This window comes from Ostrinia furnacalis, unplaced genomic scaffold, assembly GCF_004193835.3.
Source record: "Ostrinia furnacalis isolate ACB-3 unplaced genomic scaffold, ASM419383v2 OfSCF3746, whole genome shotgun sequence".
NCBI lineage: Eukaryota > Metazoa > Arthropoda > Insecta > Lepidoptera > Crambidae > Ostrinia > Ostrinia furnacalis.
The window spans coordinates 3,758-27,533 of NW_021133985.1; the positions used below are offsets into that span (position 1 = coordinate 3,758).

Sequence of the window (23,776 nt, forward strand, 5' to 3'; positions counted from 1 at the left end):
CATTACACTGTAAATTACTACTTGTTTTGAAGTATTCTAGTCAGGGTTATAAGGTTTCAGAAGTAAGTGTTTAATAGTTGAAATTGTTTGAGATTGAGAAGAGAAATCAATAGTATTTTTGGTTTACGTTCTCACAATTAGAGTCAATCTTAAGCATAGATTCAAGCCTGTGATTTTTGGTAGGTATTTAATTATTTAATCAGTAATTTCTTAATCTGTTTTTATGTATGTAGAATAGTGGAGGATTTTAAAACTCATACACTGGAGTATAAGCTTTAAAATCGCATGTAAAAGTCAAATCTCTTGAGTGCTGTGTTTGATTTTCAATCAGTCCTAAATCATCATAATAAATTCAGCGATTTAGCCGTAAACACATAACAAACAGACATAGATAAATACCTCTCAATCTCAATTACATTCACGAGAATCGTCCATCTCTTTCCCATCAAAACTCCATAACTCAAAGTTCCACAATTAACCATCAATAACTCGGAAGCAAACTTCCGAACCAGTTCGCGAAACACAAATAGCCGATCCGCAAAAGCATGTAACCCCGTAATGCCCAACTTCCATTCGCAATCCGGGAACTATAAATTCGCACGACGCGAATTTTTCCCAACTTCAGCTCGTAAATATTTTAAAGTAACTCGCGGAAAAGTGACACTGACTGTTGACGGCCCTGAGGAAAAGTTGGGTGGCCATCGCAAAATAACCTATCCAAACTCTGCCGAACTTGAAATATAAAAGTTTGGTATGTGTTGTTTGTTCTCAGTGCATTCGCTACCCTGGGGAGGTCTTCGTCATAGTTTTGATTCGGAAAAAATGGGGAAGTTTTGATTATGTACTTAAGAAGTGCCGTTACAGAAAGCGGGGGGAATACTCTCATTTTCTTAACGTCTAGTGGTTTAAACAACAAAATGCTATCGTACAAATAAACAAATAATCAAGATTGTTACGTCACAAATAAAAAGACGCACTAGACATGACAATAGTAAAAAAAACAAAATAAGGAAGTCGCACTGGTTTAATAACAATAATATGATGGCTGGGCTAATACTATTAAATTCCCATAAAATTGTGCACTATGGCCACAAATAGAGACATTCTGGAATAGAGCGGAGGTAAGTCAAAAAGCAATTCGGACAAGATATTTCCTTCAGAAAATTAATAACCTGACCTACATCCCCTCCCCGGGACGAAGGTTGGATGATTTGCCCAAAACATGGTCCCAAAAAATGTCCCTAAAGCTCAGCGATCCCATATTCCGCATATTATATCCCAATTATTATTTTATTTGGAGGGCCGACCTCTTGTAGCCCACTCGTGGGTAAATAGCTTAGCAAGGGAACGGTTTGGTACGCATTCGTAACTCAATTTGGTGGGCTCTTAATGCCTTTTAGTTGGGCCGTTTGGGCGTGGGCCTAAAAGTTTTTATTTAAAGCGCTTCCCGCGGTCACGTGGCGCTGAGGTTTCGGTTGTATGTTTACGGAACAATACAATTTGGGATACATTCCGTGTGTATTCTAATTTCGGTATTGTTTGCTGGCTGACATTTATTACGTCGGCCCCAATGTATAAATAATATGAGACGCGTCAGACGTCTGATGTAGGAAAAAAAATATTTGATTTTTTTAAGACTTACGTTATAAATAACGGAAATGTAGAGTTTGTGTTTTTCCAAAGTTTCCATTTTTTTACCTATGAGAAGCATAACATTGAAAGTTTTGTGTACCTACCTATTAGTAGACTTTTTATCTCGAGCAGTTAAAGTAAGCATACACCTTCTGCATAATATTCATTTAGAGAATCTTCATAGGGGTTTCATAAAAAAAAACTACGAAACAATAATTATTTTCCACCACAATACGCGCTGACCACCGGCTCTCAACAAATTCAACAAGATCCACCCAATTATTTTTATTATCTGCGCAAGCAAAAATAAAAGGTGACTCTCAATCGAATTCCCCTACAGAGAACAGTGAGCACCCAGATACGTTGAATTATTTACGCCATCCGACACGGCGCTACATCACATACAAACACGGAGCTCCTATCTCATTACTAATAGAGTCGAGAATTGAATAAAAATGCCAAGACAAGAGTACTACCCCGTGTACTGGACTTATAAATGAACGCATTTTAGCACTTATGACCTGTTAATAAATTATAAGTGGGAATCTCGTGATGGGAACGTCTCACGGAATGTACCCACCAGTTGAGCTGTGCTGTTTTTGTTTGAAATAGGCCGTATTTCGGGTGGTTAAGGGTGATGTGAAGTGTAAATGTTGTTTGTAGATTTGGCACAATTTTGCAGAAGCGTTAATAGCTGAGTTATTCGGGCAACTCACGGCAGGGTGCTTAGGAGAATAGTTTTTGTGGCCATCATTCGGTGGGTTTGTCTGAGTTGACGATTTTTTAAGGCGTTCTCCCGAAGCTATTTGAGAAACGTTTCTGCTATACTCTATCCAGTCTATTGTGAGGTACGTGACAAACATTTTAGCTGGCATTGTACCTAACATAAGACGTTACAACTTACATACGTTTTCGGAATAAAACTTTTCTCGTAACACAAGGTATTGGTGAGACCAATTTTATAGTCGTTCCAAAAAGATCTAAGCCAGCTTTAAACTCTAATGTGTCCCTAGCTTCTGTTCTAATCGAGGAGTAATTTTGCAAATACTATTCTAGTAGCAAGATTTTATTGAAAAACTCCAAACCAAAGTCGTCTTCTTTCTTTTACTAACTAGCGGCCGCCTGCGACTTCGTACGCGTTGATCCCGTTTTACCCCCGTAGGTGTGGAGTTTTGTAAAATCCTTTCTTAGCGGATGCCTATGTCATTACATCTACCTGCATGCCAAATTTCAGCCCGATCCGTCCTGTGGGCTGTGCGTTGATAGATCACTGTGTCAGTCATATTTAGATAGATTTTGTGATAAAAGTGACTTTACACCATTTGTCGAAATCATAACCAGGCGAAGTTAGAATCTCACTTCCTTACGATTGGCCCACGGATTCTACGAAGAAGGTTATAAAAATAGTATTAAGAAATCTTCAACAGCTACCATTTTATTTATACTTATTATCATTATTACACATACAAGTTTGCATAACATATAAGTTTGTCATCAAACATGTAATACGTCTCCACCGCAACATTGTGACGAGCAAATTGTTCCCAGGATTTATCGCCGCCATTAACATGGGAATAATAATTCCCACTTTATCGTCTATAAAACCGTTTAATATTGCTCGTTTGATAAATAATTCAATTTTCGAACGTAATTCGTTAGAACTGAGATTTTAAAACGTTACATTCCGTTTGAGAGCAATAACAGAACCTGAATCGCGATATTAATGTTGAATGTAAAAGGTTTTTATTGGTACAATGTAAACTTTACACGAGTTTCGAGTAATCCCTTAATTTTGCTGCTAATGGCTTTATGTTTTAATAGACTATTATCCGATCTACATTTATACTAATATTAGAAAGAGATTTGATAGTTTGTTTGAAGGGAAATTGTGGGACCGATTTCGAAAATTATTTCACCATTACAATCTTAAATCTGCTAATCTTTAACGGTAGTTTCGGTCTAAAATACAAGATGATCCTATTGGGGGATCACAAAAAAGATTTATTCTTCTGCTCAAACGCAACAACTTCGCTCAAAAAAAGGAGTTCAAATCTTCCAAAAAATTTACCTTTTCAATTAGATATAAGGAACGTGACTGAGTTTCTTGCGCTGCTTCTTCTCAGCACTGGCCCATTTATTGTCCCGAAGCAGTGGTAGGGTTAATACAGGGATGTGTAAAAGTTCTTTTTAAAAGCCTATTTGCAAAAATAAATGAGTTATTATGAATTTTATCTAGTTTTCTCTTTGTTGTGAGGCGGGTCGTTACATTCCCTCTAATATGGTCGAGTGAAGCGATGGCTGGTTCACTCGTCATGTCTGTGAACAGGCGCTGCTTTCGGGGACTGGTCAATCCAAGTTATTCAAATTTATGTATGCGAGTCATTTCTACTAGTATCTTAATATGTAAGTCTAGATATTAGCACGTCACTACCTTGTTTAATATACCACGCAATCTTGTATACCCATTCTTATAAGATACATACACCATACAAGAATGCATGGTAAATTCAGTGAACTGCTCCTGAATCGAATGTACCTACTACTACTATTTCTATTTATTTATATTAACCGGCAGACAGTGGTGACTGAGTTTGTTGCGGCGCTTCTTCTCAGCACTTGCCAAATGTTGGTCTCGAAGCGCTGGTAGGGTAAAAAGATTATGAGACATGTAGAGGCTCCTTAAGAGCAAAATGACGATTTGTAAGAACTATTTATTAGTCCAAACAAATAAAGAAATTTTGACTTTGACTTTGTTGTTGTTAGAATAAATCCTTTTCTTACCACCCGCCTTTGGATCCTGTAGCACTACGTCGTAGGAGTTTGATAAAGGTCGTCGAATAATTTATTTATTTGAGTGTCCATCGAAGCATCCACAAGTTCGTGTTCATTATCGACCGCCATGAATAAGTGATGGGAGTTTCGGCCATTTTGATGGGACTGCTTTTAAATAGTTTTGTAATTTTTTTCGTAGTTCAATAATGTTTGGGAATTTTGTTGGTGGTTGCGTATTGTTAGGTGTATTTATATCTGCGACGTGAAGTTACTGTGCTGTGAAAATAATATTGAATTTTAAATTGAAAATAATGTAAACTAAAGTCGAGTTGGATATTAACTCGATTTTTGTGATTTCAATAAGCAACAAAATGCATTGTCACGATCTCATTTAAAGTGGATATCATTAATGGTGCTAATGAGTCAGTCGGCAACGTTATGGAAGCAATTATAGTACTTATCGGCGCTGTTAACAATGGATTTAACATAAAAATCGGGCTGTTACCGGCTGCAGCAGTTTGCAGTCAAAACCTACTAACTAAAGTTTATTTCAATTAAAATTTAAAGCATTGTCCATATCATTGTTGTAAAATTATAGAAACTTTAGAATCTGATTTTGGATAGGTAAATTAAGGTCTATGTTCATTAGTGGTTTATGTGCTGTGGCTGAAATGATGATGATTTTGATGAAGCTAATTTACAAATTGATAAACGTCTATAACGAATAAACGAACATCGATTATTCTCATACTCAAAATCATTCGCTGAATTTTTACCGCTAACGGCGGATCAGACAACAAGGCGATTAGCCGGCATTGTTCGTCTCTCATTAAGCCGCCGTTAAGGAGTGTTGTGGAGCCCGTCCCTTGTCCTGCTTGATTAATTTACGGGGACGAGGGTACGCTCGCTAGATGGCGTCGTGCGAGTTTCGCTAGGATGTAGGCAGTTGCGTATTACAAGGAGTGAAGGTATGGGTTTGGTTGTTGAGTGATAGTGAATGGTCAAGATACGGTTAAGTTTGATGAAGTAACTTAGGTATAATCGTGAAAAAATCTTTGAATAAAATCAACGGGAGCTCCCTTAGATTTTATTAGGTACTAGTACAGTACCTACCTATATTGTTGTTGCCTTATCTCTGTTCTTTACACTCATTTCAGATTTTCAGTTCTATCCATCACTGTCGCTCACGCCAAAATCTTGCTTTGGGCGAAAGGGATAGACATATCTGATAATATAGAGAGCAGGTACATTAATCCTTTGACCTTATCAAATTAGTAGTTGGTAAAGATATCTAAACAGATAGGAGATTCGGATTTAATCACAAAGACCCGTTTTTGACGACTGTTTTAAAATCATTAGTTGAGAAAAGTTTAAAATGAGACATAATTTACAGGCAAAAAGTTTACGCGAGAAAACTTATGTTAATCATCATCGTCACCACCCTTTTATAATCGTTAGTTTAAACTGTGACTTACAGGCAAAAAGATTAAAGCATACTCAATAAAAACAAATGACTTGTAAGCAGGACTAACTAAACTACGACTACAGTCGTACTTACTTAAAGCAATTCGAACGCTCAGCGTTGAACAGAGCTCTGTGATTGGTTCGTGTGTCACCCTGTATGTCCACGCGCACTGTGAGACCTCATTGTAATGTTTGTAAATACGGGAGTAAGTTCTTAATTAATTAGAGACAAGCACATCCAGCAACTCTACATCGGAGGTGTGGTTCAACATTTCGGCATGTCACGCTCCGTCACCCAAAACGGTTGCCTCGGCGTTCCCTTGTTTTACTCGTATTTGTCTTTGCCTGCGACCAGGTGTACTGTGTCGGGTTAAATTCACTTCCAGGGAACACGGATACAGTACTTGAAGTCAGAGACACAATCTTATGATGGATTAAAGATGGGAGTTAAGCTTAGAGTTAGACAATGCAATGTGCAGGTTTACGTTTAGAAGTGACTGGCAAGTTTATTTTAAAAATACTCCTATTAACTAGAATGACGACCAATTGAATGATTGATTGAATATTTTTTGTAATTCCTTCTTTATAAAAAATAATGCGCTTAGACAAAACACTTAGGCTGAGTTGCACCACGAAACTTTGACCGAAACTATAACGATAACCGTGGATTTTTGTATGAAGTTTGACAGATTTTTGACGTTTGTTACAGTCAAAGTAAGATGGCGCAACCGAGCCTTACTGTAACCTGATTAGTTTGCGCATTATAAAAACTCCAACTATTACTGACATTAATTACTTCAGAACAAAATGTTAATTCTTCTTTCTTTCGTTGCTACACTACTTGCTAGAGCGGTCGTGGTCGTCACTCCTGGTTTGGTGAAAGGTTCACAATCCGCCGCCATTCCTCCTCATTACAACCTTTCTTGTTGTTGTTATGTTAATATTAGGGCAGTAATTTTCGACACAACGCCTGTTATTCTAGAACCAATCATGTAGGTACTTACTTATAGTCTCTATATATTTATTCGTAGAAAACGATTACCTACACAATACTGCAGCTCAATAGCTCTCGCCGGCAATTATATTTCAATTATATGCCCAAATTCAATTACCGCTGATTGATTGGTATTAACAGGTAGCGTTTCAAGTAGTAGTAGGTATAATTATTACTAATGTAATGTCTATTATTATGCTTTTATTCACATACGAAATTCAAATATGATGTGTAGGGAATTAATAATCTGAAAGAAGTCCAATGAACGCAATTTGTTGTTTGTAAAACAAAAAAAAAATCCTCAACTAACTGACTTGACGAACCACCTACCTATCTATATGTTCATAAGAAATAATGTAGAATTCTAATGGTGAGAGTATTTTTCAGTATATTAGTTTCGGAGCCTATTCAATACAAACGAACAATCAAATCTTTCTTCTTTATATTAATGTAGATGACTAAATAAGTTTATAAGTTCAATTCCCGCCTTAGGCAGTTCGATATTTTCAAGTTATTTATAATTTTCAAATTAGTTTGAGATGCGAGTACTCTTAGCGCTAAAAATTAAATAACCAAGTTTATAAGATTTGAAACTTTCGCGTTCCATTTCAACTAAAATAGTAAGACACGGGTCTTAACTCGACGTTTGTTAATGAGTTACATTATGTACTCACGGCTTGACGTTTCAGCTGCTATGCTGCAGCCGTGGTCAAAAGCAGACTGACGTTAAGACTATCTTACTATTTTAGTTAAATAAGTTTAGTAATAAATTGTAATAAACATAGTTACGTTCAACGTAGTGCAGTTTGAAATTAAACCGCTCCATCACAAATCGCATAGCTCCACGCATGACAGTAACAAACTCAGTCCTCAGCTGACAAATCTGTCACAATTAGTCAGTAACTCAGTACTCTGGCTTATTTTCATAATGGCGCGGCAAAGTTTTTATCGCGCTCGATTAAAACCGCAGGGTACAAAGCTGAGCAATAATTTACTTCCTGCGTCGAGTTCTGTTGCGAGTTCTAGGGTCCGATTACGTTAACACTCGCTGTGTTACTCGTAAATATTAAACAAGCATCCGTTGACTTATGTTGATGAGTGATGAAAAAGGCGACAAATTGTTATTTTCTTTAGGCACCAGCCCAATGTTGGAAAGTAATGTAGAAAGCATCGTTTTAATTCGACAACAAAATGGCAAATAGAAAGAACATCTAAACATGAATAGATTTTTGCTACAAATGAATATCATATCTTGTCTCTTAGATGTCTTGTTGGCTGCCATGTTTTTTTTTTTTTCCAAAAATATACTTTTACAACGCGCTTTTTCACGGTAATGATCTTAATGTTACGTAGGGTATGTAAAAGAGCTTTTTTAAAGTAATCTTTAGGAATAAGTTGTAGTACATTTTTAGTAGGGAAATTCAAAATTCCAAAATATTAGTAAACCACCAAATATATGCGCTTTCGACAATTTAGTGAATCGAAATGTCCCGCCCACTCGCGGTCTCTGCCAATAGTCATTATCGCGCACCCGGTTTGATCTGGTTGCAGCCGGCTTTGCGCTAATGTAATCAATTTGCGAATGTCACGTGCCTCTATCAGATGCACGGTACAGTTAATACAATTTGATTTGGCTTTGACCATTTCATTTGTTATAAGCCTATTATTTAGCCCTTTTCATAATTAAACTCCATCTGCTAAACTATACATCGAAAAAGAGTAAAATACTTACTCAAAAAAAAGTTTATTAACTTACATATCAGGCTAATACCATAAGATAAAACAATTAATGGCAATGCCAGATTTTGTATGGAAAGTGGCGTCTTTTTTTTTTCGCGCGGCCATCGACCAAACTTTGTTTTTTGATTACAAAATAGTATAATAAACCAAACTTATTACGGCATGTATACCTCTAAACTCAGTCTGAACTGAGTTACGAGCATTAGAAGTTGGATGATTTTCATACTAGATTTGCTTTTTGTGCGCAAGTTTTGTAAGAAATTGCAACAAAATATTGCGCTATTTTTTTATTGCGCTGATTCTGCTCCATATTGATGTCTGGAGCCTTCAATGGATGATATTGTTTGTTTACACATACATACAATCTCACTATTTTGTTGCAATTTCTTACAAAAATTTGCGCGCAAAAAGCAAATCTAGTATGAAAATCATCAAACTTCTAATGCTCGTAACTCAGTTCAGACTGAGTTTAGAGGTATACATGTCATAGTAAGTTTGGTTTATTACACTATTTTGTAATCAAAAAACAAAGCTTGGTCGATGGCCGCGCGAAAAAAAAAGACGCCAATTTCCGGCATTGTCTTTTGTCAAAAAAGTTTTGCCTGTACTAAAAATATCAACATGAATAAAAAAAAAACACAGAATGATAAATGAAGTCCCTCACTATTAGGTGCTAATAAATCAAATACAAGAACACAAATTATACTACTGTATACGTTACTGTGACAAAAAAGTCAGACGAAAAAAATAAACTCGACCTAAATCTTGAAACAAACCACAGACTACTTAAAACAGCTTTCAATCCATTAACATAACACGCACCTGTACTATGAAATCTAATGCGACCACTTTTTCTGTCGCATTTGACCATGTCACCCAAATTGAGATGGACTTTCAGTGGTAATAGCGATAGACAGCTCAGACATTTATTTTCATAATAACTCACCATTTTAGACAAATTTACACTGCTGTGTAAATTTATAATATTAAAAGGATATGAAAATACATTCATTATTTTACAAAATCTACAGTTAATTAGTAAATATTACTGAAATTTTAATTGATAATATAGTACCTATGGTACGTAAAGTTATAATATAGGTCATTTATACTAAAAAATTGGTCAAATAACAACCCTTGACATTGTCAATTGATGGAATTCCAACTGATAGGAACGAAGCAATTTGCTTCCAAGTTCATCTTATGGACTGGATCTCTTTCTCTAAGCTTCTGTTATTCGCCTAAATAGTTCTGTCGGCTAACAATCCAGTAGTGAATCAGTGAGAAGAACGGTTGCGGAATAAATTGTCAGGGTTTAAAAATGAGTTTTTCGCGTACTTTTAGAATACAATATAAGAAAAACAGGTTACAAGATTCACTGTATTTTTAATTGTATACGAGTAAACTCTTTATAACATCTTTTGATTTAACGACAAACTCCTTTTAACGTCGAAATTTTTTAATTTTCTGGTTAACCTCCATATCCACTCTGTATAACGTTGAAATATGCTCTTTCTCAAGTGTCGTTATAGTTAGAGTTTACTCTGTATTTTGATACAAATATTCAATTCGAGTGTGCATCAATATCTCTCATCGCCCATTAATATGATGTTTTCTGTCAAAAGATCCTTTCTTATGCGAACTCTAAGTCTGTACTTACCTCACCGATCTCACAGATAGTGTCACGGCAGTCGTCATAAGACACCTTTTTGCTCGGCTAGAGCGATTTCCAACTCTCATCAAACGCTTATCAGATTAGTCCCAAAATTGTGGTAAATAACCGAGGGGTGGGTGGGGAGGTGGGCGCACACAATGACATTAGAAACCGGTATTTTCCGGTTCGCCGCCGTTCGGTTTCGCGCGGTAATTTGACACAAATAAGGACTGATGATTTGTAGGATTTTTTTGTGAATCTTGTTGAAATTGATGGGAGAAAGATGTTTGTGGAACGCTCTTTGGGTTGTAGTCGGGTTGAGTCGTAATACCTGCAGTAGGTATTTACTTTTTCAGTATTTTTATTGTGAAGGTTATGTAGATAAGAACTAGGGTAGAAATAGATATAAAGGAGTCTAAATATCACTGTGTTTGTGCCACAGGCCTTTGCAAAGGGTAGTAAAACAAAAGCACGAATTCATATTTATTTCTTGAAAATAAGATTTATCAAGACTGCAATGTCCGAATCAAATTAAAATTTCCAAGATATCTGAATAAAAAATAATCTAACTCTAATAACAACACCACAGCATCTGATTCTATGTTTATTCCATCTCAATATCTACCCACATCATCAGAAGCCCTGTATAAAATATCAGTTTATCGATAAAACCTCTCTTCCGTGAAATCGTATATTTTTAGACATCCGTTTATTCTTAACGTCGCCAGATTTTCCAGGAAAATTCTTCCGATTCGTAAAGTAACGTTCTAAAAGTTGCTTTTGGGCTGAGTTGCACCATCTAAATTTGACGATATCCGGTGTTTTTTGTATGGAGTTTGACAGTTTTTTGTCGTTTGTTAAAGCTAAAGGTGACTGAGTTTCTTCCGCCACTTCTTCTCAGCACCAGCCGATATGTTGTCCCGAAGTGGTGGTAGGGCAAGCTATATTTGGGACGTGTATAAGTGCCCTAGAAAGGGCCTATGTACTGAATAAACTATTTAAATTTGAATGAAGTAAGAAGGTGCAACCCAGCCAAGTTGCTTTTAGCTGTTGAACAAGTGACGACTGCTGGAGCGAAAATTCAACGTTCAGTTGATTCCATTAATTAGAGATGCTGTGTTCGCTCCATCGCGCTACAGTGAATAGCCAATTACATTGATAATATAATTGGAGGTCGCACAGGTATCTTGAGGACAGAGCTGTCTGAGCTGGAGAGGGAAGCGGATCTATAACCTGGCAATAATAAGGCTTATATTCGCCTGAATTTATAGCTACCTGCTCAGTATTGCAGTGTGGTTATTTGAGTCTAGACAATATTCTGTATATATTAATTATATTTAATTACATGTTGCTATAAAACTTGTTTACCTAAAGTTTTGTAACCACATGTTCTTCCCGCAACTGTAAAACCTTAATATAAAATTTAGCATACAGGTTTAAAATAGTTTGTAATTCGTCTAATTTTAGGCTCCTAGCTGTAATATTTTTTTTCAGCGGTTTTGTTCCCCAGTCGATGAAGCACCTGATGTCGTGCCCTGAGTCCCCAAGCAACTACACTCAGAAGGTTTTGATGAGTGCTGCTGACAACGCCACTCTTGTGGCGGAGTTTTGGGCTGACACTGTGTAGGATTGTTGTTGACACGAAAAGAAGAAGAAGAAGCCCGTTTGTCTGCATCTGTAAAAATGACAACCTCTACAGAACTAACAGAGAACAGTTTGTTTCATCCGCTCGCATCCTCTATCATGCACTGCTCAGTTCACAGCATTTGAACGTATTGAATTTACCGTATACGAGGACAAGGTGTATCTATTCTGTTGAGATGCATAGCAATTTGGAGCAGGCAATGTGTTCGAGGGTAATTAGGCAATTAGTGAACACTAATGTCTGGTTGAACGAAAACGGTTAATGTACAACACGGTGTAAACTGGTTATTGAATGTTTGATCTGAGCGTGATGCAAAAGCTAAAAGATGACCAAATGGTACGTTAGGTTAGTATTTTTTCATAATCTTAACATTTGGCCATCAAAAATTTCTTTGACTGTAACATAGTTGATTTAATTAGCTTTGTGGACATATTGTTAGGCCATTTGAAAAAATTAAGTATGAGTGTTGATTGAGTGAGTGTAGAGTGAATGTTAATATTAAGAGATATTGCTCAAAAAATTATTATAAAAATAACTCTGTAAGCATATCCCTCAAAACGATTTAGAACGCAAAACAAATAAGCCTTTTTTCTGACTCTAGCAATGTTTTACTTCTTCATTCAGGTAGAAAATAGTCCTGCCCTTTATTTCCATGGTGACACTAACTCATTTATAATGTAATATTTCAGTGTACTAGGTAATTTATTTAACTCTATAAAACCTAAGAGCGGTAAGCTCAGAGAAAATATTATTCAAAAGACCACTTTCACCTCTACACTTTCAACTTTAACTTTAACATTAAAGCAGTAGAGTGAAAATTTGATAGAGTTCACATTTCACGTTACGCCTCGGGCAGTCCAGTTGTCTGCATTGCCAGTGACAGTAAACACTGAACGATTTAATTACGCTGCGAATCAATTTAGAGATCGTGTTCAGCTGTCATAGTCAGTCGGCGGAACACCTATGCTGTACGTTGACAGCGAGGGTGATGGAATTAATGCCAAATCAGATCTGGGGGCACGGCAGTGCCCCCACCAAGTCGAGCAAAAAAGCGGCACGGCCGTACCATCCTTTTCTCGAAGCAATTCAGGCCATTTTCGACCCCCTGTAACTTCATTCTGGATAAAACTAGAAGACTGAATTTTCAGTAACCATGCAGGCATTGTAAAGACGGTATATTTCAAATTTCATTCAATTTGAACCAGTAGTTTAAGAATTATAACGGGTCAAAGTTTCTTAATTTTGTCACTCACTGACTCACCGATCATCAAAACTCTAAGGCACTTCTAGCAGACCTAGAAGCTTCAAATTTGGAATATAAGTAGTGTTTGGTGTATGAATCAAGGAAAAACTAAAATATTTGGGGGCACGGTAGTGCAACCGCCAAGTCGAGTAAAATTTTTCAATTTCGGTCCAGTTTTCTAGATACATAACTGCTGTCTACAAAATACAAAAAGAAATGAGATCCCATCAAAAACAATACTTGTCAAAAAAACCAAGTCTCGCAACTCAGTTGTTCTACGGTAAAAAGTTGTGAGATCCATGTAATACCAAGTCCAGGCCAGGNCAATACTTGTCAAAAAAACCAAGTCTCGCAACTCAGTTGTTCTACGGTAAAAAGTTGTGAGATCCATGTAATACCAAGTTCAGGCCAGGAAATCTTTGACGTTTTACATAAATTATTGACTTGGCCATCGCATGAAAACACGTGTAAATTAATTAGTGCGATGGCCAAGTCAATAATTAATTTATGTAAAACGTTAAAGATTTCCTGGCCTGGACTTGGTATTACATGGATCTCACAACTTTTTACCGTAGAACAACTGAGTTGCGAGACTTGGTTTTTTTGACAAGTATTGTTTTTGATGGGTATACGTTACACTACCACTGTGGCAATTGCTTAGTGGTTTATGATGCTGAATATAGAGCGTGTTATTGCAATTTGACAACAGAAAATGTTTATTTACGACTAGGTCACCGCCTTTGTGGTCTAGTGGTAAGACCACCTGCTTCAGACGCAGAGGTCCCGGGTTCGGTTTTTCAGATGATTTCTGTTCGGTTTGGTTGGTGGTAGGGCTTGTTCTAAGTCCGTCTGGCTAGCTACCACCATCTTACCAAAGTCTGTCGCCATAACAATGTTAACAGCATTGTTGTGTTCCGGCAGTTAGAGGTAAAATAGCCAGTTTCTCCATGGTTGAGGATTCCGGGCGAAGCTCGCTTCCACCTTCGGCCTGATCATCACTCACCATCAGGTGAGATACAGGCCAAGAGCTTCCTCGTTGTGGATAAAAAAAGGTAGTCCTTTTTGTACAATTTATTGTTTGACAAAGTAATTGAAGTTATGACCAAATTATTTTTTGAACAGTTACTTTGCACATCTTATATTAACTTTTTAAAAAACGTCAAAAATCTGTCAAATACATACAAAAAACACCGGTTATCGTTATAGTCTATGTTAAAGTTAGATGGTGCAACTCAGCCTTATAATTCAGTCTAAAATAGATTAATTTTCATCTAATAAAACTATAACACAGATTAAATTTTATCGGGCATCACTCTTATCATTAAAACTAACGCGAATGTTAAAATTTATCTTTTTAACTTCTTTAGTGTTGTTACTTTCTTATAACAAACAAACGGGCGTCTGTGGAGATTTCAAAATAATAAAAAATCCAACGTATCTGACCGGGTCAAAGTCCCTGTTAACTTAAAGCATCATAAAAGGCGAAAGTTTAAAAGTATCCCGTTAAAGTATCCTTTGCAACCTTGTCACCCTTGCCCATTATTTTCCCAGTCAGAATTTATTAATCCCACAACACCTCGCAAAAATAAAGCAGAAAGGGGATCCATAGGCTAATGTTGCACGAACCCTATCAATAATCGGCGGAACCCCCATAAATATGCGTTACAGCGATCGCTCCAACAATATGTTGTCATGATTGATCACGTCTGTGATAGCAAGAAACTTGTTCGCGCCGTTGTTTGTATTAAGGTGCGGTGGGATATTGTAGTGGAATAATCGCTGGATTAAGTATAACGTACTCTATTTCGAGACTTGAAGTAAGAATTACGTAGGTACACTATTTTGAAATGTTTTTTATCCTCTTCTGGGACTTTTAAATGAAAGAGGATAGTCTTAACGCTATTTTATTTCATTGTTTCACGCTATAAAAATAATGTTTTAGACTATTTATGTTACCTTTTTCAAAATAGCTGCATAAGGTATCTTTATGTTTGAAAAACTATTTTTCAGTATGCTCAAAGCTTGTGAAATTAATTTTTGTTACCGATTTTTGTAAAAACTGGTGTAACAAGTTAGTGTTTAATTTATTAAGCATAGTAATTTAGGTGTAATTAAAATACTGTCAGAGTCATAATTCTATTTTTGTTCCTTTCAAAAACAAATGTTCCATCACAGAACAAGGCACAAAGTTACGTGTCTAATCGGGGTACGTGTTAGACAGCATTGTCCGGAAATATTAAAACCGGCCGGTCATTAAATACAGATTTATAACCGGGTTGGCTCCCTCGCGCGGCTTCTCCAATCCGCCATGTTTTTATTCTTTTTCGACTGGACATTATGCTTCTGTCGAGATCTGAAATTACGTCGTTGAATCATGGGTAGGATTAATAAAATAATAACTTCGAAAATTGATTTGAGATGCTGGCAATTTCGTTTGTAGTATTGTAGCTATGTGCGATGTTGGACAGATGGAATCTTGTAGGCCTCTCTTTAAAAATCTAAAAATCATGCCATTACCCTCCTTATACATATTTGAAATCCTAATAGGTATTTACGAAAAAAAATGCAAACCTTTTTAAAAAAAAGTCTGATATTTGTAATCGTGGTGGTACGAGAAGATACCCTTGGAAGCTATCAGTACCCCCAGCAGCCACAACTTGCTTTACTAAAAATTGTTATAGTATGTGTATACGATTGTTTAATTTACTTCCAAATCACATTCATAATTTGCAATTTAATCTTTTTAATAGAACTATTTTCCGAATTCTCACTGAAAACTGTTTTTATGACATAGATGAATTTATAAAATTCTGCCGTGGTAACCATATTATGCGAATTGCTAATTTATGACATTCTTGTAATTTTGATACTGACATTGTATTCTCACTTTTTATTGTGATCATATTATTGTTTAATTTATTATAATTTATGTGACATCCTGAATTTTAATCCTTACCTGAATTACCTAATTGTTTTAATTGATATTGTAAATACATTGTAATAAATATTTTTGACATTTAAATTATATTGGAGGTAGATCATGTAATATTAATAATGACTATTAATAATTTAATAATAATACTGCATGACGACTAAATGTTTGCATATCGCTATGTCGATGAAACATGTTGTTCCCGTAACAAGATAATAACTGAAATGTACCATGTTTTATGCAAATAAATAATTTTGAATTTTGAATTTTTTGTATTGCAATTTTAAATTACATTCAGTAGCAAGCATTGGGATAACGCTAAAGGCACTATTAGCTCTACGATTAGGTAGGTACTTCTCTGCGATGTCTATGTCAATATTTGGCGAGACATTTATAAAATTAAATAATATGACTAACTGACTGACATAGCGATCTATCAACGTACAGCCCACACCACTGGACGGATCGGGCTGAAATTTGGCATGCAGGTAGATGTTATGACGTAGGCATCCGCTAAGAAAGGATTTTACGAAACTCCATCCCAAAGGGGGTAAAACGGGATCCACGTGTACGAAGTCGCGGGCGGCAGCCGCTTATCATCATCATCATCATCATTTCAGCCACAGGACGTCCACTGCTGAACATAGGCCTCCCCCAATGCTTTCCATGTTGATCGATTGGTAGCCGCTTATAGTTGATACATAAAATCCCTCTCAAAAAGTTTTTCAAAGCTCTCAATTTTTTTTATTGCAATAGTGTCCCAACTCAAAAACTTCAAAATTCTGTCAAACAACCGAAACAAGTAATTCTCACCTCGGCTGTGTGATCGGACACGTTCAGACATAGCATTGTTCGGAAATTCGGAACCGGTTCCGGCCGGTCATTAAATACAGATTTATGCCGGCCCGGATATCTCCCGTGCGACTCGACTAATGACCATCTAAATTGAGATAATTTCACAGCGGAGTTGCTAATAAGCCTGGGAGGTCAGTGCATGCCCAGATTAGAAATTAAATTGCTTGAATTATGTACCTCGTAAATATTAATAAGCGTAGTTTACGTGGGGATAGGTGGTTTGAATGAACCGATTTTGGGGAGTGTAGTAATTTTGATACGGGTGTGTAACTAGTGTAGATTAGCAGGACTTTTTATTTGGAATACTTTTTATGTTTAAAGTGCGACTCTTCTTTATTTATTTTTTCATATCTCTGATGTTGGTGCTGGATACAGTGTTTTGGGCATCGATCAGCTTCTTCTTACGCTTAAATTGAATAAAAATATAAAACTAACGTATCAGTTTAAATGATCGGACAAGTTTAATAAAATCCCGATTTTATGAATCCTTTTCATCCGGTAATAACGGTTTAGAGTCGTTGAGGAATCCCCGGTTGTTGACCGGTGGACTCAAGTTGGTATAAAAATTATAGTAGTAAAATGAAGAGGTCGTTTCTTACCGCTTGCATTGGCAGCACTAAAGATCAGATTTTTACCCGACTGTAGGATATCTACCCTGATATAAAGTTCAATAAAGTCATGAATTTTCGTTTTTATAGAAACGATTACGAACATTGAGGTAATTTGTGAATAGATTTTTTTTAATAACGGTCACTTTTACATTTCTAAAAATATATGTGACTAGTGTAATCCACCATCGACGGTAAACGAAAAAGTACACAACGATTGTTATTTTTGAATCAAGGCTGAGCAGTTAGTCACGCAGGGTTCATTCATAAACGTAACAGTGTACCAAATTTCCACGTCACTAGCTTTAATGGGGTGTTAGAACGTTTATTATTAGTTGAACTTTAAACTATACAATGACCTGGCATGGATCACTTTTATCGCCATTATCTATGGACGTCACACCATTATATTTAAAATTCACGAAATCTTTTACAACAAATGGGTATAGTTTCCTAACACTGCATAATAGGATAACTGATACAACAGAAAGTAAGGTCCTTCAAATATATTTTTACCAAACTGTGATTTGAGCCTCTAATGCATAACTTGTTTTACTCTAAACTAATATCAACTCCAAAATCTGCTGTTCTCCAAATGCTCATTAATTCATTTAAACTTTTTTGAACCAATTACTGATGTTTTCGGCATTATGAATTCATACATCTTAACGTTAAATTCTGCCAAAATAAAAACTTTTGAATATTACAACGTTGATTGTATGCATCATTTTTGTTTGCGATCTTAACTGCAAATACGACTCTCTCTTGGGATGTTTGCATTTAATTTTGCCCGGGACAAAGCTGTTATTTGCCATCATTGAGGTAAAATGCGACCTTTATAACTATAGGTTAGTTTTAGTGTAGTTTTATAGGCCCACAAAAGGGACAACAGGGCCAATCCCATGAATAAAATAATGGCAATCCGATCAGATCGGGCTGTCAAAGGCTTCGAGTTGTAAAATATGTTTGTTTATATGCTTTTTAAGGGACCTTTATTAAAATGTCGAGGACCGAGCAAACGGTCTTCCGATTCTACTAGGAAATAAGTGTTTTACTTTACATATAGAACTGTCATAAAGATGAAGACACATTGATAAATGATCGATGAAGCCTTTTGTTTTCTTTAGATAGCTTACGTATTATGTCATGAGAAAAGTAGTTTGAAGTAAGATTAATTCGTACATTAAAAGTTAATGTAATATTTAGAAGTAAGATTTCGTCTATCATTTAATTCTAAGTCCTGACCTAGATTACTTTCACCAGAGACACAACGACATCTAAAGATGCCCTAAACCACGTCCGCTGTCAGTGGTGCGGAGTAAGCGTGTGTAGCCTGTTCTTGTGTTGCAGGGGGCGCTTGGAGGCGGCTCGCGTAGGCGAACCCAGGTAGCGTTTGTTGTGCGTGGTGCCCTAGGCTGTACTGTTGTCACTGTCGAATAGCCGCGCAGTGAGCCTGTTCCACGTCGAATCTACAGAGTACGCTCAACTAACTCTATCCTTCTCCCACCAACTTCCCCACTCTTTTCAATCTTTCTCGACTCTCTTTTGTTCTATCTCCGAGCGCACTCCTAAATAGATTCGACTTCGAACAAATACACTCACTATGCACTTAGTTATCGTCGTGCTGTATAAAACATTTTGTTTTCGTATTCATTTCGATACGTAATTAGTGTGGATTTATGTTTTGTCATTAATTTTACACACGTGATTTCTGTACTGAGCCCGATACAGTTTGTGGAGCCGTTCAAAATTGATGTTTTTTTATGTATTGGGTGCCGCGGTCTAAATGTCATACGCTCGAACAGAAGTCTTAGTTTATTTTTATAACAGACAAACTAATCGAAAGTTTGGATCGAGGTTTCCGTAGTTCACCCCTAACTACCCCATCATGAGTAATCACCCCTTTGGTTTATGTGAAAAGTTTTCTACGGAATCCTCTTTAAATTGTCACCATTGCAACATTAGTGTAATGTGCTAATTTTTTGTGTTGAACTGGGTTTGGATTTTGTTCGTTGTTCCCATTACCTAACTAAAAATGTGTGTATTATGTGTTTTATAGAGCTGTCGTTGTTTGTCTCATTGCGTGGTGAAAACGAGCGGAGTTGTGTCGATGCGGCCCGTCCGTCAGAGATAGGGCGCTGTTGATGTAAAAGTTACTTTATTTATGACCAGAAAGAGTGTAAAATCTAAAAAAAAAATACTTGTATTTTTAATTGAATTTTTAAAAAATATTTTTTGTGATTTCTGGGCATAATATTTTAAATTCGCATTCGACATTTCCCTTAAAATCCATCGCATTGACAACAGTAGCAACTTAGAGCGCGCGCACATGACGCTGCGTTTGCATATGCGCGCATACTGTGTCTATTGCATATGAACGATTTTGCAAAAAAGAGTCTTAAAAATATGCCTTTTTTCGGATGAGTACTTACTTTACGATTTATGGAAGCAAAATCGCTCAGTGTCCTTTAATTTTTCTATCAGAATGAACTAAAAAGAACATCTAAATAATGTCCAAAGAATCAAGCATCGTATGCGCGCTTGCAATTATTTACCGTGGGTTGTAAAAATATATACTCCTTGTAAAAGAAATATGACATACATGAAAGTTTCACTAGCTCTCTGTTTTTACGAAATTGCCCCTGATGCTGGGGTAATATTGAGTTAAGAGTTCTTGAGCGAAGTGAACGTAATGTACGTCATTACTCAGAGAGATCGTGGCGTCCCAACGCTGGGGCGCTACGACTAGTGGCGTTGTGTTCGCGTGTCCTAACATCCGCGCTGCAGCGCCCTGTCAGTCGAGGGCCTTATTCGCGGTCACCAGGTCGCCTGTGCTAGCTGTTATTATGGTCCTCTCTCACGATGCAGGTCAACAGGTCATCGCATCACAGGTCACTCAACTATCTTTTTTTATTTAAAAATAAGACCTCTTGACCTGCATATAACTGTGAATAACTGTTTAAAAGGAGACAATTGGCAATTCAATTCCGCCGCTCCACGCACCGCCGCTAGGCTTGATGTGGTGTGGCTATGGCCGTAGTCTGCTAGACTGTTGTGACACCTGATTGTTTTTCGCCACAGATCGGAAGCTGTTCGTTGGTATGCTCAGCAAACAACAGACGGAGGAGGATGTGCGCCAGTTGTTTACACCGTTCGGGACAATAGAAGAGTGTTCAATTCTAAGAGGACCCGACGGTGCAAGTAAAGGTAAGAGATTTCTATCTTTATTATTTCTATAATCTCCCCGTGAATACAGAAACGTTTCCTAGTATTATTGTTGTTACACAGATAAAACTTTAATTGATCGTAATTGAAACAATAATTGCGGCGTCCTATTTTACCAGCAATGTCAAATCGATCTCACTTAAAACTTTCCACTTCCACAATGCTATTCCAAAAGTAGGGTACTTAATGACGAAAGTGACATCTATTTTCTCCCCAAAATTCTCGAAACAGTATTAGGCCCACTTCACCTGCGTATATTGATAAGGTAGCGAGGGAGCTAACGAATGCGGGTCTTTATACGATGAATTATTAACGCACTGTCGTTTTTGACGGGAGTTGCGTATCGTGCGTATCATGGGTACAGTGGCCACTTTGCTGGATACGTTTGAGGAGGCCCTCGTTGTTTGTGAATAAAAGATCAGTAAGTGGGAAACGGGTGCGTGAAATAGTTCTGGTCTTTTTTTTGTATAATTAGGGAAACAAGTTTGGGAGGTATACTTATTAGTAAATTAATCACCTATTTCGTTGTTTGAATTGATATTTTGTTTATTATGCCCTTCACTCACAATACAGGTCACGTCATTAATATACTACAACTGGCCGTTTATTAAATATATTTCTTTTAAAACATCTATTTTAAAAACAAGCGAATGTAGAATTCGCACTTGAATTTGGAACGCGTCTTTTAATCTGTGCACCCCACCGTGACGACGATTAATAACCGAAAACGCGTCGAACCCGACGAATTGAAACAGTAACCACCGCGTAATACGTCATCCGATGCGACTCCTTGTTACGCAACTTTAATTTCATTTTGTACTCACTCCAAATTGTTGGATTTTAATTGAGTTACAACAGTAAACTTCGCAATTGCGGTGCGCGGCCTGTTAGCTACCTAAGCGCTGTCTTTATGTACACATAAACTTTTTACACCCGTCTCTGTCATTATTGGACGATAAAGTTATTAACTACCAAGTACAGATGTACTGAATAGCGCTGCAAATTGTTAATTTTAGATAATTACAGCGGCGGGAGACGATAAACTCGTTTTACTGACTCGTAAGCATTATGTTTCTGGCGTTTTCATTATAAATCGGAACACAGTCGTTTTGGAGTATATCCACGCCCGTCTTTTTATTGAAATTAATTTTTGCAAGTTCTTCTTTATTTTATTCTAATTACAATTCTCTTTTCTAAAGATCTCAATTTTTGTTCTAGTAAGATTTGATAGTAGCATAAAGGTAAAACTTTTCTCTCGTGTAAGTTGTATAAACTAAATAGTTAAAGGCGGGTCTATAGTTTACGTGCATTCGATGCTAAGCGGCTTTGTCGAAGCCTATTAGGGCCGTCTAAGGATATTAGATAAATTGGCAGACACTATTATTGTTTTCTCAGCGAAGAAAGTCTGTGTACTCTACACAAGGAATATTTTACTTTAGAGTGAATCAAATAGATTGATATGGTAAGAGTCGTTTCCTCTACACAAGGAATATTTTACTTTAGAGTGAATCAAATAGATTGATATGGTAAGAGTCGTTTCATCGCATACCTATACTAAAAAGGTATAGGTAAATTAATTACAGTACATTCAAGTAGATACTTGCTCCTTCTTTTCTTCTTTATTTTAGGGTTGCAACTTATGTTGTAAAACTTGAGACAAGAGATATAGAGAAGTCTCAATAAGACACAATAAACAGGAGATTTTTATTTATTTATTGTACATTGACATATAATAATTCAATGGACTGCTTAATTACTAAAAAGTAGCTACAATCTGCTCGACGCCAAACGAAGTGAACGCAAATTTTAAATTTCTAAAACGAATCCGCACTTCATTGGACGTGTCGTTGAGGTCAATTCCTTCGATGCGTTCAGAATTCACAAAAACATCACATTAACTCCTGTGAAATTAAATGAACATTAATCATAAAATTAACGAGAAGATAATGCAAAAATTATCAAAAAGCAGCTTGGCCATAATTAAGCTACTAATCGCCGCACCTATCGTGTGGTCTCTCGCGGTAAATCCTCTTTAATCTCGCACAAAAAATCTCGCCCCTTTATGAGGGTAGGCAGAAAGAAATCTACTGGCGTCAATGAACGTAACTTTAATGATTTCGGCTTTATTAAAGCGATGTAGAGATTTTTGGAGCGTCTAAAGCTCTATTTTTAGTCTTTATTTTTGATGATTTTTAGATTAATTAAAAGATACTCGTTGTTTAATGGGAACGTAGTCTAATTTGAATCAATAAATTAATTGACCTTTAGTATGAGCTTAGTAATTACTAAGCAACTTCTATAATCTGTCCTTGATAATAATGAAGGTATAGCGGAATACCTTCTGCCTGTTGAATTTAAAGGAAACAAAATATTATAAAAATTCAAATGTTTAGGAAGAATTGAAAAAATATCTGTAATACATACTCTACGAGCATGAATACTATTCTTTATACGGAACTCTCATGTAATACCTGTTAATTTTATATCTATCAAATAAAACATTGTTATGTTTACGGCTGCTAACATTTGAACTCTAGCTACCATTAAACATTACGGTACGCATCATTAAATGGCTTTATAACACTCATTAATACAATAATTATTATTACCGTATAAAAACTACTTCTAAACAGCTTTCTTATCATTGTAGACATCACTAACATTTTGTTCAGACGTGTTTTGTTTCTGTTAGAAAAAGGTATTATTAAAAAAAGGTTTGTTCAGTAAATACGATTTATCTCACCTCTCGCTATCCAACTAGGTAGTGAAGGTGGAAGTGTCTTCAGTAATAAAAATAATTTCGTGAGATATCGATAAATCGTGCTACAAATGTTTTAAATGTGAAAGTTTGAGAAGATGGATGTTTGTCATATCTCTTGACTTAAATTCAGTAGATACCAGTGTTTAAGAGGGTTTATGTATTAAGTTCAAAACGCCACCAACAGATGGCGCTGTACGTTATTAACTCGCGCAAGTGAAGTATTTTTTGGCCCATACATATATGGGGGACTA

The 23,776-nt window shown here is 36.4% G+C and overlaps 1 protein-coding gene across 1 annotated transcript in view; it reads left to right on the top strand.

Annotated features, from left to right (window-relative positions):
* Positions 1–18,887: 18,887 nt before the first annotated feature.
* bru3 (CUGBP Elav-like family member bruno 3) overlaps positions 18,888–23,776 on the top strand; it is a 222,213-nt gene continuing 217,324 nt past the window's right edge. Inside the window, exons 1-2 of the mRNA XM_028312086.1 lie at positions 18,888–18,925; positions 20,621–20,746. Coding sequence (XP_028167887.1) covers positions 20,641–20,746 — 106 coding nt within the window. The 5' untranslated portion in view covers positions 18,888–18,925; positions 20,621–20,640. The remainder of the gene's footprint in view (positions 18,926–20,620; positions 20,747–23,776) is intronic.